This window comes from Xylocopa sonorina, chromosome 9 (assembly GCF_050948175.1).
Source record: "Xylocopa sonorina isolate GNS202 chromosome 9, iyXylSono1_principal, whole genome shotgun sequence".
In the NCBI taxonomy this organism is placed as follows: domain Eukaryota; kingdom Metazoa; phylum Arthropoda; class Insecta; order Hymenoptera; family Apidae; genus Xylocopa; species Xylocopa sonorina.
Window position 1 is genome coordinate 4,236,599 of NC_135201.1, and position 16,873 is coordinate 4,253,471.

Genomic DNA, 16,873 nt, shown 5'->3' on the forward strand with positions numbered 1-16,873 from the left:
AATGATATGTACCTAACTGATATGTCTTCTTCATTGTTACAAATTGAAAGCTGCATAAACGTCTATCCTCGCCAAAGGGAGAGAGCATGTGAGCTATGTTTCTACGTTCGTTTCTATGTTTTCTAATGATATATAATTGTTGCATCAAATCCTTCGGTGGATCCCAATGAAGCTTCAACGAAGGGTGCTCGGGTTTACGTGTCCAGCTCTGCGTCACCGTTATTGGATGAAACTACGCGCCCCTGCAAACAGGGCTGACACGGCTCGCACAGTAACCCCTGGAAAATTTTAACCACGGCAATCGACAATCGATACTTTACAGTTAGAAAAGAATGTACTTTGTTCCTTTTCTTTTTTTACAAATGCTTAACATTTCTATTTCCCAACCACGGTAATCGTTTGTAGAGATTTTTTTGCTCAGGATTTGTTTCACCGCAATTTCTCGATGTTATCTGCGCGTCATCCAATCAGCACGGCGTCGCCCTTAGGGTCGTCGCGGCGCCAAGCTCTATGTGCGATCGATGCGCTCTCACGGACCTTGCAGGGTCTCGTTAACCATCCAAAACGGACGAACCCTATTCAAATAACGAGACATCAAATAATACACAGTACACACGCAACATTTCATTGGCGAAACAACAGCAAAACTCTTGCCGTTACTTACATTCTACCTTCATCACGGTATTTCCTCTGCAGAAGCATTATTCACTTCACCGATTAAACATCCGATCATTAGAGCAACCTTTGACCTATTCGTTTAACCCCTGGCACTCGTGGTATGAAACGAACCGAGCAAATTTATTGGCCAGCGTACGTCGTCATTTTTAATCTTCAACAACAGTCGTACGAACGTGCGCGTTTACCTTTTAACGTTCAGACGATCCATGATCGATATTCGACTTCGTAGCAGGGAAACGCGGGTCGTCTTATATAAAGATTTTATTTCATTAGTACGTACACATTTGCGCCAGCACAAAAAAAGGATCGTATTATATAAAATGAGAACGATGCAGTTTCCCTTTTCCGAGACTAGACACGTATTATAGGGCATGCTGAGCTTCAGGGTCATTCAATTTTTGCTACTTTTTGCCGGATACGTTCATCGAATGACTCTACAGGACATGTGTAATCTACGAACCCATTGTGATGACCCCGAGGTTCAACAGCAATAAATTTCGTGATATCGGACTTGATGCTTTAAAGGCGCGTCGAACGATTCTTCGTGCACCTTTTCCCTCTTTTTTTTCTGAAACGCTTCTCAAACGTCCTTTGCACTGGAGTATTTAAACTGTCCTTTTCTTTACTTCTTTTCGAGAACGTGAAATATTCCAATGTCAAGGCTCGTACATTGCAGAACACATACTGATAAAAACACATTATCATGAAGAGTTGACGAAGCTGTTTCGCAGTTTATGCGTTCGTAGTATTTACAAGGGCAGTGTTAGAAGTATGTATTCGAATTATACTAGTTAAAAGGCAGGCACTAAGTGACTCTCCAAAGTTCTCGCCGTTTGTACACAAAATAAACCGAAACTCCCAGCATTGTCGCTTTCTTCCTAGTGCCTCATAGCGCACGATTCCCTAGCATCTCCTTTCTCTTCTGTACATTTTATAAAATCCACGTAACAAGGGGTACACTGAAAGACGATCGCAAAATTATCGACTAAAAATGTTAAATGTTAGACATATCGTGTTAGTGTTGCTTGATTCACCGTTATCCCGTATCGATAACTGTTAAGCTTAGCTTAAGTACACGAAGAAAATGCATGAAATTATAGCATAGATTATTTCATCTGTCGTCTATAAAATAGTATCGATTTTCAACGCTTTATGCTGGAGAACGAACGTAAAAATATAAAACAGTCGTACCTGCCTGCTTTTCTACGACATAAATAAAAAAACACGTATTGCCTTTCAAATAGATACTATGCTGCTCTAGCACGAAATAAGAACTTTGTCGTCGGCCAAAATAAAAATTGTGTATGCTTTTATTATTGCCCATGATCTTTTTTTTAGTTCTACGGCCTTCTTCATGCCTAGCTGCGATCTACAAATATAATCTCCAGTTTCTACTGTTGTCTTGGCGTTCTAATTCAATAAGATACGGTTCTCCATCAAATTCTCTCGTCATTACAAAATGCTAACAAATCAACGGTAATATCTTTCTAAATTTTGCGTCTAAAACACGGTAAAATCGACTGTGCAGTTAAAAGTACCGCTCTCGATCAATGCATTTACATTATAATCGATACCAGCGAACTTGCGATATATGTACTTTAACTCTACGCTTTTCTCTTCTTCTTTCCAATGTACATACGTTTTTTTCTGTACAATATGTTCAACATGGGAACTTTTTTAAGTTCCAAAGCAACAGACAACGTTCCCTACTTGAAAAAACAATCGATTAATCGGATACTACTTAACTAAGTACTTTACATCTTCTTTTTCTTGTTTAATAGGTTCGACTGCTGATCTACGTTAACGACTAACGCGAAGCTTTGAAGAAGAGTCGTAAAATTGTTCGCAAACGTAACCACTGAAATTTCTCGTAAAAACACTACACATAGAACTACATACGAGCGTCTACGTGACAAATTTCTCTTTTTGGAAACGTGTGTCTAGCGTGTCCGTCTATTGTAAAAATTCAACTCATCCTCGTCACGTGCAACTGCACCTTTTCTATCGGTTCCTAGTATATTGTTATGTTTCTCAGCCCTGAAGAATCGATAAATATAAGTGCTACAACGTTACTCGGCGTATATGTATATATATACGTATATATGTAAAAAGAAATCCCGAGTCTCTCTGTGATCGATCTACGATTGAAGCCTGGGCGATCTTCGATCCGTAGATCCGTCAATGGAAATCAGATCCCAACAGGTGTCAGATATGTTTCGTGTCGTCCGACGATTCACTGGAGAACCTTCTTCAAGAACGAATGGAAGACGTGGTCGAAGACGTCGACACGAAGCGATTCAACTTGCTGTCGATTATAATCTCGTCACCGTTCCGGATGTTGTATCTGTACAGCTGTTTGTTCGGATACAGCATCTCCTCTGGTCCGTACTGCGCCTTCATCACCTAAACGTAATGGAACGCCAAGATAAAATCAATGACATCTCGCACAGCATTTGGAACTAATTTACCTCTGATCGTCATATCGTTCAAAGTTTCATGGAAATTTAATTCATGGATACTCGGGACCGGAAATGCCACGAGAAACGGGAGTAAAGGAGACTCTTAGATCGTGATTTCATGCTTTTTATGAGGTCTCTCGAGGAACCAAACATTCTGTAAATCACAAAGGGAAATTCTGCTAAGAAAATAGTTGACAGGGTAGCTGACCTGATCCACGTAAAAGAGTCTCATCCGATTCGCCGGGATTTTCACCATCGTCTCCAGCTTGGTTTTCAACTCGAAAACTGTTCTGTACACGTCTATGGATCGCACCTACAAGCACCATCGATATTTACAGCAATTCGAGTGACTAAGAAGCCGCGCCTTTCTTTGCTAAATTCGACAACGCCTTTAAAAACCTTTTACAATCGCGCGGGGAACAAAAATACCAAAGGGGAATCATTTTATTAATTCTATCATCGAGAAAATTACGCGTATTATGTAAATTGAAGAGCCACGCAATGAATATATCCAGCGCTGTGTGCATTAAAGGACTGTGAAAAGCCAATAAATCTTGGAATCTAATTATCCTAATTATCGGTCAATTATCGGTTGTCAAGGGATGCTTAAATTTACCTCGACCAGGTCGCCGTAGGTGAATGTGACCTTGACCCTCTTCTCTGGCGTCAGGTCAACGTGTACCAAAGGATCCAGCTTTCCGTGAATAGCCACCAGCTCGGAGTACCTGAAAGTGGAAGACGGAATCAGGTCAAACGAAGATTCGTTCGTTCCACCGGCGACAACTATGACCGTGAAACCGGAATAACTTTATGGGTTCTAGTTCAAACTAGAATAGAAGCTCGAGGGTTGAAGCGCGATCCGAGATAGAAAACAGGAACCGGTCGCGGGAATATCGTTAACGCTTGAACGAAAACGAGACAACGATTACGCAGGATTATTGTCTACACATTGTAGACAATTACTCCTTAGTTGACACAGAGTGGTCGGCTCTTGTCGTACCAAGATCTTCGCCTATAACCGACAGATGTTGGGATAGCTTATAAACCCCTGACAAGTTCTCGGTTCCGGAATAATTACGCTATCATCATTTTTATTTCAAATAGTATTATTGGCTGCTACTGGCTGAAGGAACCCTTTATTCTACGAGTTTCAAACGCAGAAAATGCTCGCATCGAGCTTAACATCGTTGTTCGCAATACCACCGATGGAAATAACACCGCCACGCTGTTGGCGGACAAAGATTATGCAGCGTGGAATGCAGAGAGGCTGGAAAGGGAATCATCTGGAACTCGAGAAAGGAGAATAGAATTGGAGAAGCGGGAACTGCAAAACGGCGTGAAGCAATTTACCTTTCGGGCCTGTCCGCTTCCGGTTTATCCATGTAATACCGAATGAAGGCTCTCTCGGCGTCCTCGCGCTCCTGAGAGGATATCACGCCGCCGCCGTTCAGTGTCTCGACGTTTGGAAGTCTGGCGATCAACAACTGCCGTCTTTCATGTTCCGTGTACTCTCGAGGACTCTACGACATTATTCGGTAATTTGTTAATCCGTGACCCTCTTTGCGACGCCCCCTCAACTACAAAATTACCGTGTACTTCATTCTTGTTTCTTCAACAACTATCGCAATCGAAAAGTCATCTCGTGCATTTAGTTTAAACAAACGATTAACACATGCTAATGGCCTTGGATGTCGATTGGAAAACGTCGTTAGTACAAAAAACACATCTCATATTTACTTCAGTTTACTTAAATTCTGTTAGGATAGGTGCAGCTAAGTCGAGAGCTGGTCTATACCGGATCGAACTATCATAACGGTTTTACGTGTTGACGGTTCGGTTCTTTTTCTACTTCCCCTGATCGGTCGATACGCCGATCTCGAACAAGAAATAGTCTAGAGAAGACACGCGCAACAGGACAGGACTTTTACCTCGAAAAGGGGGCAGCCTTGAATTCTCAGTGACTTCAGCGCTGGGAACCTGGCCAGTCTCTCCACGTCATCCCATGTAGACAACAGCGTGCCGTTCACGTTTAAGAACCTGAGCTTTCTGAAAGGATCGTGGGAGGACCTAATGGTCGTTCCGCTGGACTCAGACTCGGACTCGGACCGATCGTAATTCACCTTTCCCTCGCTGAATATCCTGTTCCCCTTCTCGTCTACCGATGTAGTCTCCTCGACATCTTGATTGTTCATATTCTCATTGTCCTGGCTCGAGTCTTCCGACTCCTCTGTCTTGGGAAACGTCTCCATGTTCGAGTTTCTGTTATCAGCGAGCGCCAACGACCGTATCGGACACTCGGCGAGCACGAGGCTCTCCAGATTCGGGAAAATGTAACCCAATTTGGATATCTCGTTCCACACCTCCACGGGATTCCCCGTGAAGTGGAGCTTCCTCACAGAGACATTTCTGTTCTCCGACTTGGAGTAATCCAAGTCGACCGTCTTGTACTCGTTCAAAGACAAATGAAGTTCCTCCAAGTTACGTAGCAGTCGGATAAGACCCTGGACCGTCGACCAGGTGACCCTGGTCCCGTTCAACACCAAATTCTTCAGATGATCGTAGCTGCCGTGCTTCACCTCGAGCACCTCCGCCAGACAGTTGAAGCTGAGGTTGACGAACTTGATCTTAGGCATGTGCTGCAGAATACCAAACACCTCCGCCCATTGGGACAGTTTGTTTTGCGCCAGGTCGAGCTCCTCGACGTTCTTGCATTTGCTGCGCAGCTTCTCGGCGTCGTTCCCGGCCGACTCGATGTCGCAATCCTGCAGGACCAGTAGCGCCGGCACCGTGTGACGGGGTGACTTCTTCGGGATGAAAATGCTGACCGAGAGGGCGGCCTTCGGCGAACTCGACTCCGTCTCCTCGTCTGTGAGGGAGCAGTCGGTCGTTGAACTGCCGTACTTCAGCTCCAGCGCTTCGAGCAACGACGGCATGCTTACTGCATTCTGAAACCGACCGTCATGATCTTTTCAATTTCTTTGTGTTCCATAATACGGCACGTATCGATTATTTACAATCCAGACGTATGTACACTTTCAGTTGCATGCATTATCGTTAAAATATAAGTACTGAAAGAGGACAGACAATATACAATATTACATGTTCCCCAGTTTTGATACATATCTATGTTTTTAAATGAACTCTTAATATTTCTACGTATTTCTTATTAAAAGGCTCATTAAAAAGTCAAATGAGCCATTTGTTTTGTTCTGTAAAACATCCACCTACACTGTTATGGTTTTGATACTTGTGAATATTTATCGACACACCCGTTGATCAATTATTTTAATTAAGAGAAAACCTATGGAAATGTATTCTCCAGAAGATGAAACCCTGACAAATATATATTAGATATTTAGCCTCGTTCGTTAATCCCTAAAAATGCTCAAGTACACGATTGTTACCCTATCTTTCTATTCTACCGTAACGCCATTCACCCAATCGTTTTGAAAGAGGTACGACTAGCGAACGTACCACAAAAAAGAGACAAAGAGAGGTCGATTCAAGCGAAGTACAGGCTTTTGTTGTCCGTAGAAGGTACGCGAAAAAAGGAAGAAAGCTGAAGAAAGGAAAAAACCCGCGGATCGAACGGATACTCGAGGTCGACGTCGTACACGCGGAGTATCTGGTCTGACCATATCCGCTAAGGTCGCGAGTATTGTCTTTTTGCGCAACGGAAAACCGGTACCGGTTCCCTTGTCATCGTTGGAAAACGATTCCGCGGTCGAACGAGTTTCGCCCACGCGTCTATCCAATCCGCGCCGTTGCACTGCTGATATTCGGTCGATTCCCACCTCTCGGAAACAAAGATCGTTCCCAGCCACTTCTCGCCTTCGTTTCCACCGATCGATCCCCTCGATCCATTCCTATACCCGCTACGAACTGTGCAGACGTGAATCGAGGGACCTGCAGCGGCAGCAGCAACGCGGAATACCATTAAGACGTCGTTTTACGTGGGCTGGTTACGTAGAGTCTAATGTGCGATTTGCGCTGGTCGTTTCGACGAGATCGTTTCGCAGCGGCCGATTCGAACGCTCGACTTTCTCTGAACGTAGAACACCGACGGTCGTTTCGAACAGCAGCCTGGTATAAAGTTCCAAGAGTAAGATCGGCGGGAGATAGACGTCGGGTTTAGCATTCTGACGTCGAATCGGCTAACGGATCGGCGTCGATGGGGAATGATACGGGCGATGATAGGCAAAAAAAAGATCCGACGTGTGATGGTGGTAGGCGTGCGGAATGGAATGCGGCAGTTTCCACTGGTAAAATCCGCGGAGAGAGAAAATTAAAAGCGTACAAGTGCAACGAACCGCGACGAGGGCAATTACGGAATATCGCGGGTAGGCCAACGGGGGAGGGAAAACGTTGCGTCGATTTGGCGGAGATCCGACGTGCCAGCGGTCGAAAAGAAAAACGCGCGTCCGTGGAAGCCCCGGGCTTGGAGACAAGCCAACCCGTGGTCGTTTCCATTTACACGTAACTTTTCAGCCGCGCTGCAACGGCCACCGTGTGTAACGTGCGCGCGCGTGTGCGTCCAATGCGCCGCGCCTCGCGCTTTCTAACGGCGATTTTACATCGTTACATCCCGACCGATGCGTTGGAACAGGAGAGGAAAAAAAAAGGAAAAAAAAAATAAAACTCTCGTCCGGTCTCCATCCGCGTTCACGAGGGGAGGGTAACGGCACGCAACGCAGTTTCATCTTCGTGGAAAATCGCCGACCGTTACGGAGAGACAAAGGTCTGCGCGATCAGCTCTGTACACGGCAGTGAACCGACATAATAGTCGCTGTTGCATTATATTCCTCGGGTCCCCCTACGTAATCGCGGTATCGGTTCAACGGCCATGCGAAATTAACTTTCTCCGACGCGGGTCTGCCAACGAGAAGCCCGCTAGGAGCACTGGCGCTGTGCGCCCTGTTACTGGTATCGTGAACCACGCTGCTTAGGCGATGGGCGCGGGAATAGCTTCAAAAACGATTCCAATCGGTTTTAATCTTGGACGGCGAGTGTTCAATCGAGCGTTCTATCTTATTCGATCCATATGGTAAGCTGTTTCATTGATGGATTTGCGAACGTAATGCCAGATACAATGCCAGCTAAACGGTACGACAAACCTGGAACGACGTTGGTATTATTAATTTCACTTTTCTTTTGATAAATATGCATGCGGAATGTACAACTTGCCGTTGGAACATTTGGTGTATAGATCTACTTCACGTTTTTTTTTTTTGTTTTAGCAGTGCAAGCAACTCTCCAGTGAGAGTTATTCTATTGGTATAATTAACGAGAAATAAAATGGCTGAAAGTATTTCCACCTTATCGCTCGTGTTCAATTAAAATTAATTAAATAATTGCCGATCTAAAATAGCAATCTTTGAACATTTTTTAAAAGAGTATACAGTTATCGTTTAGAGACGCTATCTAAATATTGTTTAGTGAAAATAATCACATATTGCTGGATTTTTTAATATCGCGTTAAACAATGTAAACTTCTCAAGTTATTTTCAACACGAATCTAATTAATGATTGTTTGAGTGCTGAATATGAACGATACCTTTCGATTCACGGTAGACGGATATTTTAGTGGCTTACGTTTCAAGAACCAATCGAAGCAGAGGGCAAATATAGGCCTCTCTTCAAATACTTATTTTCGCGATAGTATATTACCCCGTTAATTGGCTGCTGGTCGGTCTAGAATCGACTGATGACGGAACGTTTGAAATTTTAATTAAACTTAAAACTGAATTAAAAAATTACCCTTTCACATTTGAACAATTTTCAACGACGTGATTACGAAAAAGTCTTGAGGCGCTCGAGTGATTTCAAAAAGGAATTGCGTGGCTGGAGAGATTTCGAATTTCCATCGTTGGGTGGTGAATTCAAATCGTAACAACAGCTCGATGAAAATTAGTCTCTAGACGGCTTGAGGATATTGGAAGACTCTCCAAGGTAACTTCTTTCCGAATTGGGAGGGGAACATAAACCAGGAACGATTCAGTTGCCCAGGATAAATCTGAAAATTTTACATGGAATGATCAGGGAAAAAAGGTGTAACTGCTTTAAAGCAAGGCGAAAAGTGAAACGCGAAACCGCGACTGTTCGATCGACAGCCAATAGACAAAGTGACCCTAACGAAATTATACAATACTTTCGGTTGCATCATTTAACAGCGATGTTTGTTAACTAGCTTAACATCGGAACTGAGTAACAATGCTAATCGCGAACACGCTACTTTCTCCTCGACCGATTTGATTTTACGTGCGAACTATTTGCCCGCACAGCTAACCGCGGGGATTGTAACCGTCGATCGGCTGGAAACCAATTTACCTGAAAATCGTTAAGCCGTGCAGAAACCGCTTGTTTAAATATTTCGTACGCTCTATCCTGACACTGTGCGTGTATCTCATTCCTTTGGTGATGCGCAAAAAAACTGAAGATTTTTCTCACACACGCAGATTTTAAACTGAAAGAAGCAAATTGCAAAATTAAGAGGTGAAAAATCTCAAATTTAACACTTTGAAACCTAAGGACGTCATATAATGACTTGCATAATTTTGTACAGTGTCCTGCGAGCGTCATGCGACGTTCTTTAGATTTAAAGTTACGGTAATTAATCTTTCACGTCTCATTCATGACATAAAAAAATCTTGCAAGTTCATTACAAGAAACAAAGGAGTTACGATTGTTTTGAAAGTATGTAAAAATCCTTTGGAGCACCGTACTCAGCTGTATTCAAATTACTAGGGCTCAAAGTGTTAATAGAGTTACTAAGGAAGGAAGGCTGAAAATAACCGCGTAGTTAACAGGTTAAAATTGAGCAAGTGGCTCGAACAGCTGACGCGACGCACCCAGTTCTGAGGGTGGTTCAACGGAATTACCTATATAGACGGATTCAAACGTCGTGTTTCTACGCACAGCTAAATATACTCTCTCAGTGACTGTTACGAAATGTCAAGCAGAAGCTCTGTCGACTACTGGGTCAGTCGGAAAGCCAGTCTGTTTAGCATGTGCGTCCTAAAACGACACTACATCCTGTCCTTAGTAGAACAGTATCGCTTTTCAATGAGTATCACTTAATCAGCGATGAACATCGCGAATCTCTACGAATCTAAACTTTTGTATTTACAATATACAAATCAACTTATTTCCTTATCGATCTCGCGAAACGCATTAAATATATTAATATAATTTTCTGACATATATGAATATGAATATGTATAAAATAAATTGAAGTAATTGTTCCATTCCCCTTATGTGGCACAAAGATTTTCTCTACTATAGTCGAAGAAACTGTTCTGCTACAATTTTCCCGTAATGTAAGTGTACTAAGAAATAAGAAAAACTGATAAAACGATACTTTCTAATCGGCGACAAGAAATAAAAAGCATGTACACAGGGATCTTTAAGGTGAAACACGCGATCTCCTTATCGTAGTGGAAAAAGACAGAATAGATCGTATTCCGTTCGACTCGAGGGGCTATCGAGGAAATCGATGATGGTGATCTATTCTTTGCCTGAGCAACGAGAAGCTGGTGGAGAAGGAAATATTGACGAAAGTTCGCTGGTCGCTGGTGTATGCTGCGCAAATGCTCTCCCGCCTCTCGGAATATTACTCGGTTGCCCAAGGTTGCCGTTCGTTCCTGCTCACGACCCGAGCATTATACACGTGTATAGATATATCAGCTACGCACTTACGCCGATACACCTCCACACAGGCTTATTCACAATACACGAGTGGCAGATCTATCTCACCCATGCGCACACATGATATAACTACCAGGAGAATACGCGTCAACGTATCCCCACCTTTTCCTCTATTCTGATATAAATCGATCAATCGCAATGCGTAATGACACGCCTGTGCTTTTATCGTCAATTAATCACTGTTCAAACGGTTCAATATGATGGAGATACGTTCGGATTTTATTGAATTATTCAATAAAGAACTTTGATTCGCTGCATCTCACTGACGCATCCCGTCTGTCCATAAATATCCGGGTAATTAATAATATTTGGGTCCGGACGGTTTTATATTGTTAAGGGACCTACGTTACGCAACAAAAGTAGCTCTTATTAGTCGTTTATAATGTATCCGGTTGGCAAGAAAGTATTTTCAGTGTTCCCGCATAGATAGCGTTGTGATCGTATTCTTTTAAAGAATACTTATTAGTGTTATGATTGTTTCCTTATGATATCTGATACTAATCACATTTGGGCTTGACTACAAGCTAGTTGTACGTAATTTTGTTTGTAGCTGTTAGTTTATCCAATGTGCATAAGAAATCTGTTTTATTTCACACTACAAAACCGGAAATACTTTCTTGCCATCCCAATAGCGAATATATAAATCAAATTATGTGTTAAACATCTTACCAAAATATCTCACGTTCTTTTTTTATGAATGTATGTGTCGTGTATCGATGTCATGACTTGAACTAATTGTCAATTAATTTTTAATCGCTCTACAGTAATTGTTTTTCTACATTATTTTTATTGTTCCTATAACTGCTTCCTGATTTTTGATACATTGGTTAGATTTTCCTATTTCATTCAAATTATACCAATAAAATAGCTGAATATAAGAAAATATAAAATAATAAAATCATGTCAGAAAATTGTAGTGATATTTTGTTTACGAAATCAGTGTCTGGGAATTTATGGATCTACATGGATCTAAATACATACGTATCAGGGCCTCTCCTTTCCGAAGTGACCATTTGCACGTCACGGATCAACGATTTAACACGAGCACACCAACAGGTTCTCTCTCTTTCTCTCTCTCTCTCTCTCATCTCTACAGTCAAATCCAAATCGATCAACTGATCTCCCGGATACGTGGAATCTCACTTTCCCTGAAACTTCGATTTTTACAGTTTCCGATTTTTCGTGTTGCTTTTTAGCACAAAATGAAAATTTTGTGAATGAATCACAGTAGAAGAACAACTAACTTTTCATACGGAGAAATCACATTTCTTTGAGCAAAAATAAATATTGCATGAAGTTCCCGGCTGTTTTACACCGTTAATCGATAAGAATAGACGATGGAACAAAACCATTCGTAATGTTTGCGTTAACATGAATCAGCGCGCTAATTACTTTCCATCCTGCGGTTTGGAATCAACTATCTCATGGTATTCGAGATTAAATCAAATGAGTTTGCAAGTCGGATAGACAAAAGCGTACGCCCACCAGATTGTTCTCTTCTAATCATTTATCTGATTGTAAACATTTTGGGCGTCGAAACGTATCCAGATGTATACTACGATGGTCAACGTTGCAGAAAAGTTATTCCAGAACTCGTACGACCTCCGTTTAGAGTTTTATATAATCTACGCCTTCTGTAATCACAATTCCTTGAAAAAACATTGATTCCAGAGATGAAACCTTGAATTTTTGCGCGACAGGAGAAATAAACGAACGTGAAAAAAGAGGATGTGGTATCGTAAACATTTTTAAACTGGACCTGTAATGTAAAGCAATCGCATCATGAAATATTAACTTTATCCATACGAGAGGAAGGAGAAATTGTGAAAATTAGAGGCGAAAAATATCTATTCGAGACGGCATTTCACGTTGTATAAATTTCGCGCTTCCTTATGCCCGTACAAATCTGCTAAAGTGCTGTTCCTTTCAATTGCATTGGCCTTGAGGTTAGTAGATAGAGATACGACGCAATTCTCACGATTCATGCTCCTTTGTTCGAGCTTCTTTCACGCTCTATTATCGCCTGACTATAACCCCTCCTGAAACGTACTTAAAAAATTAATCAAAACACGTCTGTAAACGTTTCAAACTACTGTTTCGTTTGATGCAATCGCCACCATCGACCCCTTACATATCGTTTGCACAAATAATTCGCTCGTCTGACATATTTCTCCTAGCGAAAGATGATTATGCGAAGCAAATCTACCGAGACGACACCTATAATCTACGACCAATGAACCGTCCTGTTTACCGTCGATAAATCAGGCAATACCTTCACGTATCATGAACAGGCTCTCGTCGACAAATGCAACGATGCAAGTGTTAGTCTAGGGAAAACGATTGAAACCGTTGAGCAACTGGAAGTAATCAGTAACGGTAATGAATATACAACAGCAAAAACTAAACCGCACCGCTTAATAGCGTAGATTGTCGTACATGCACAGCTGATAACGATTATGTAAGGAGAATGCGTAGTAAAATGCCGTCCGCTATATTATTACCAAACGACTCGAGTACTTACATGACCATCCCAAAATCGTCGAAGGAAACAAATCAGCTTAAGACGTACAACCACCGTGCTTTTACGTGCCTTCACGTCTGAATCATAGCTTCGACACGTCGAACAACCACCTTTTTCTCATACACGACAGGTTCACAAATTCAGATTCTCACTTCTATTGTAAGGTGCAACGTTTCAAGATGTGCGAAGAAAAAAATGAAACATTCGTTCCGTATCACAAGCAAAGAGGATCGATTAAGTACACGTACAAGTTCGAAAAGATTGCACGGAAATAGAATAAAGACGTAGGACGAGAATATCGCGAAGGAATCGGGTCAAGGATCGCCTGTGCCTTTGGATGACGGAGATGATGTTGTGTTACGTTTTAAAGATGCTACGTATACTCACTGTTTCCTCGTTTCCTTTCTCGCTCCGCTCCTCCGATATGTTTCGGGTATTCCTGCAGCCGGCGATCGGCAAAGCTTCGAGAAATATCCTGATTCAAATGCACTCGCGATTTTTGTCCGCGTTTATGAAGCGAGATCGGTTTGGTTGGACGATCAAAAAAGGGTTAGGACAAGATGTGGTGTGGTTGACGGACACACGAACGTGCACCGTCCGCCGTCCGCTGTTGAACTGATTTCTGGCTCCTTTGTTTAGTAAACAGAAACAGCTGAGCCGCGCTACTAGCTACAACGGCAGAGGTGGCGGGAGCTCGGTCCACTATTCCCGCACAACGTTCACTTCGACGCGCGTGCGTCTTTCCTGGTAACGATCACGTGGCTTTAGACGCTCGACCAATCCGCGAATCGCACAGGATGGTACCGTACTGCGATATCGCACATTGCTAAATCAAATAAAGCAACAAATAAGAAATATTTAGTTGTCACGCGCATCGTATAATAATTGTTTGAACGAATACACGAATATGATGTTGCATGGTATTTAATTACAACTGGTTATACCTCTCGCATCGTGCTCGTACGATATTGCGTTTTTCTATGCCTCTCGTTTAGAATTGCAAATATTAAGCGCATTCCCGGTTAAACAATGCAGGCACAACGCAATAGAAATTTCAGTGTCAGTCGAAGACAAACCGGTTAACGCGATGAGAAAGAAAACTTTACAGATTCATCGTTTGCGAAATCGTGAATCTGTAATTCACCAATGAATGCGTAAAGATTTTGCAATACCACACGAAGAATTCCATGGAGACGTTATTAGACAGAGAAACGCAATAACGGCGAATGATGTCGCACTATTGTAACCTGCTTTGCCGTTATAAGACTTACCAAAGCGTTCGACAACCAGGGAGTGTTATAGTCATCCTCATTTTCGAACGTGTTGCAGATAATTATCAAATGGACTTAAACGTTAACGAGGGATGGACACAAATGCACGTTCTTGTCGTTAAATTCACCAACTATTCTAAAATGAAAGCATTCATTTTAATAATCTATTAGCAAATCCAAAATCAATGACGCGAACTCTATCGAATAATTGATTTACCGTTAACCCAATTTCATCCCTTAAACAATGTTATATTATTTATTGATACATAGAATTTATCAATAATACCATTAGCTAACAGTGTTACACTTGCTTCTACTTCCTCGAAAGTTGTCATTTTCTCCTCCATCGTTTGCGGAAATTATAATACATAATGTATCGAGTAGTAATTCATTCCCTTTGATCATCTTCTCTTCCTCTTTCGTCACTTTGTATACATCGCAATTGATTATTATTACATCACAATTACAGATCATACATACACGTATAATTACACATTACGACATTACATACATATGTTCCTGTATATATATATATTTATATTTGTATATATTTATAAATTACAGATCGGAGATCATAGGTACTCTCTCTCTCTCTCTCTCTCTCTTTCATTCTCTCTCTCTCTCTCTCTCTCTCTCAGTTTTCCAGGGAATGTTTCGACCCTTGGTCATCATCCTTTCTCATCATACTGAAGGCTCAATGCAGCCAAAAATAGTTAACTTATTTACAGTAATCGAAACGAAACGTTTTTCCTACATATTTCCTCTTCTTCTCTATTCTACGCACTTCGTGTGCTTTCAGAGATCAAAAATTCGTGCACACAACACCAACGAAATAATAAATGGAATCTCGTGTGCGGTTAAGCCACGCACCTACGTACATAAATGACAACACAAGGCTAACTGATCACTATTATACAAATTATTGAAAGTACTACATAAATGAGAGGTGGAGTACCGTTCTTTGTAAACTGGTCAGTTTTTTTTAAACACGTTATTCCCGTCACCATATTTGATTGATATTGCAGATTATTGCGATTGGTGAAGAGGTTAAACCAGGTTGGCTAACAATCGGAACGATAATGCAAAGTGCGAAATATATCGGCAAAAGTGTTTGGTTACCTGACTGAGGTAATTTCGAAGTTCTTTAGTCCATAGTGTCACGTAAAAAAGTTAGCTTCCAACGACCAATGAAAAGCTCGACGGACGACGTCAATGTTCGATCTGTCATGGCGCGCGAAACTTACGCGGGAAGGCAAACATTTTAAGGGGTTTCTGTTCCTTCATTGCTCGTTTCGTATAACAACGGACGTTCTTCCTAAGCTCTACTAATTGTCGATCTTGGCGCGACTCAAACGATCGCATCTTTACAGACTCTCACCACCTGTACAGAACATTTTGTTTCGATTTTTTGTCCCTTTAGTAATAATTATAAGAACAACAACGATGCTACTAACTTGCTCTTTTACAATTAATCGTGAAAGATTCGACGTTAACAGGATCATATCTAAAGTCTCTACGTAGTTTAATAATCGTATGCACGTGAACGAATAAATTTTGGGCAGAAATGGTAATATCTCTAGGAGCAACAATAAATGGAGGTCGTACGGATCCAATTAAAATTTACCTTCTCGATTCCATTCAGCCACGATAAGGCCAGTATTTTTAATCCAGTTGTAGACTTTATCTCGAAACGTTACTGATTTAGTTTCTTTTGGTTTGGCGTTCAAGCAACGAACGATAATTGCTTTCAGATGAACAGAAGTACTCCCTGTTGCGTACATCACGAATCGATCATTACGCCACAAGGGGTCGTGCAACTATGCTGGACACAAAAAAAATTCGACGTTCATCTTGTATAACGTTCAATCGATGCTTACCAGATTAGATGGACGTTATTTAACTACCAGGTTAGTACCACGAAAGTAAACAGATCTGTTCTTCTAAAAACTTACGACCTCCTCTCGCGGAAACAACAGATTCGATACCTCTTTTCATAATTCCCATTCGCTCGTTCGTTCTCGCATCCAGTCACACTTGTCGAACATCGATAGGCTTGTCACTATCACGTGTGTAACTTCTAAATTTTTCTAGGATATCTACTAATGTATACATGCATCGTGTGTGTAAATTAACCTTTCCTTTTAATTACACGAACGCCGTCTTGGATACCGCTGAGTGGTGCGGTATTACACGTAGTTGAGATCACGAGCTGGAAACGTCTTGTCCCGAGTCGAACTTTT

At 41.7% G+C, this 16,873-nt stretch overlaps 1 protein-coding gene across 3 annotated transcripts; it reads right to left on the minus strand.

Moving 5' to 3' along the window:
* Positions 1-924: 924 nt before the first annotated feature.
* On the minus strand, positions 925-14,066 carry Mlt (tubulin folding cofactor E like protein mlt). Of its 3 annotated transcripts, none has more exons than XM_076901991.1 (6): positions 13,750-14,066; positions 5,066-6,082; positions 4,488-4,657; positions 3,754-3,862; positions 3,346-3,450; positions 925-3,081 (listed from the first exon to the last, which is right to left on the minus strand). In XM_076901991.1, the coding sequence occupies exons 2-6, from the start codon at positions 6,068-6,070 to the stop codon at positions 2,929-2,931; spliced, it is 1,542 nt and encodes a 513-aa protein (XP_076758106.1). In that variant the 5' UTR covers positions 6,071-6,082; positions 13,750-14,066; the 3' UTR covers positions 925-2,928. The 3 variants fall into 3 exon arrangements, with proteins under 3 accessions (XP_076758106.1, XP_076758108.1, XP_076758107.1); XM_076901993.1 differs by lacking the exon at positions 13,750-14,066 and adding an exon at positions 13,363-13,381; XM_076901992.1 differs by lacking the exon at positions 13,750-14,066 and adding an exon at positions 8,895-9,075.
* Between the last annotated feature and the right edge of the window lie 2,807 nt (positions 14,067-16,873).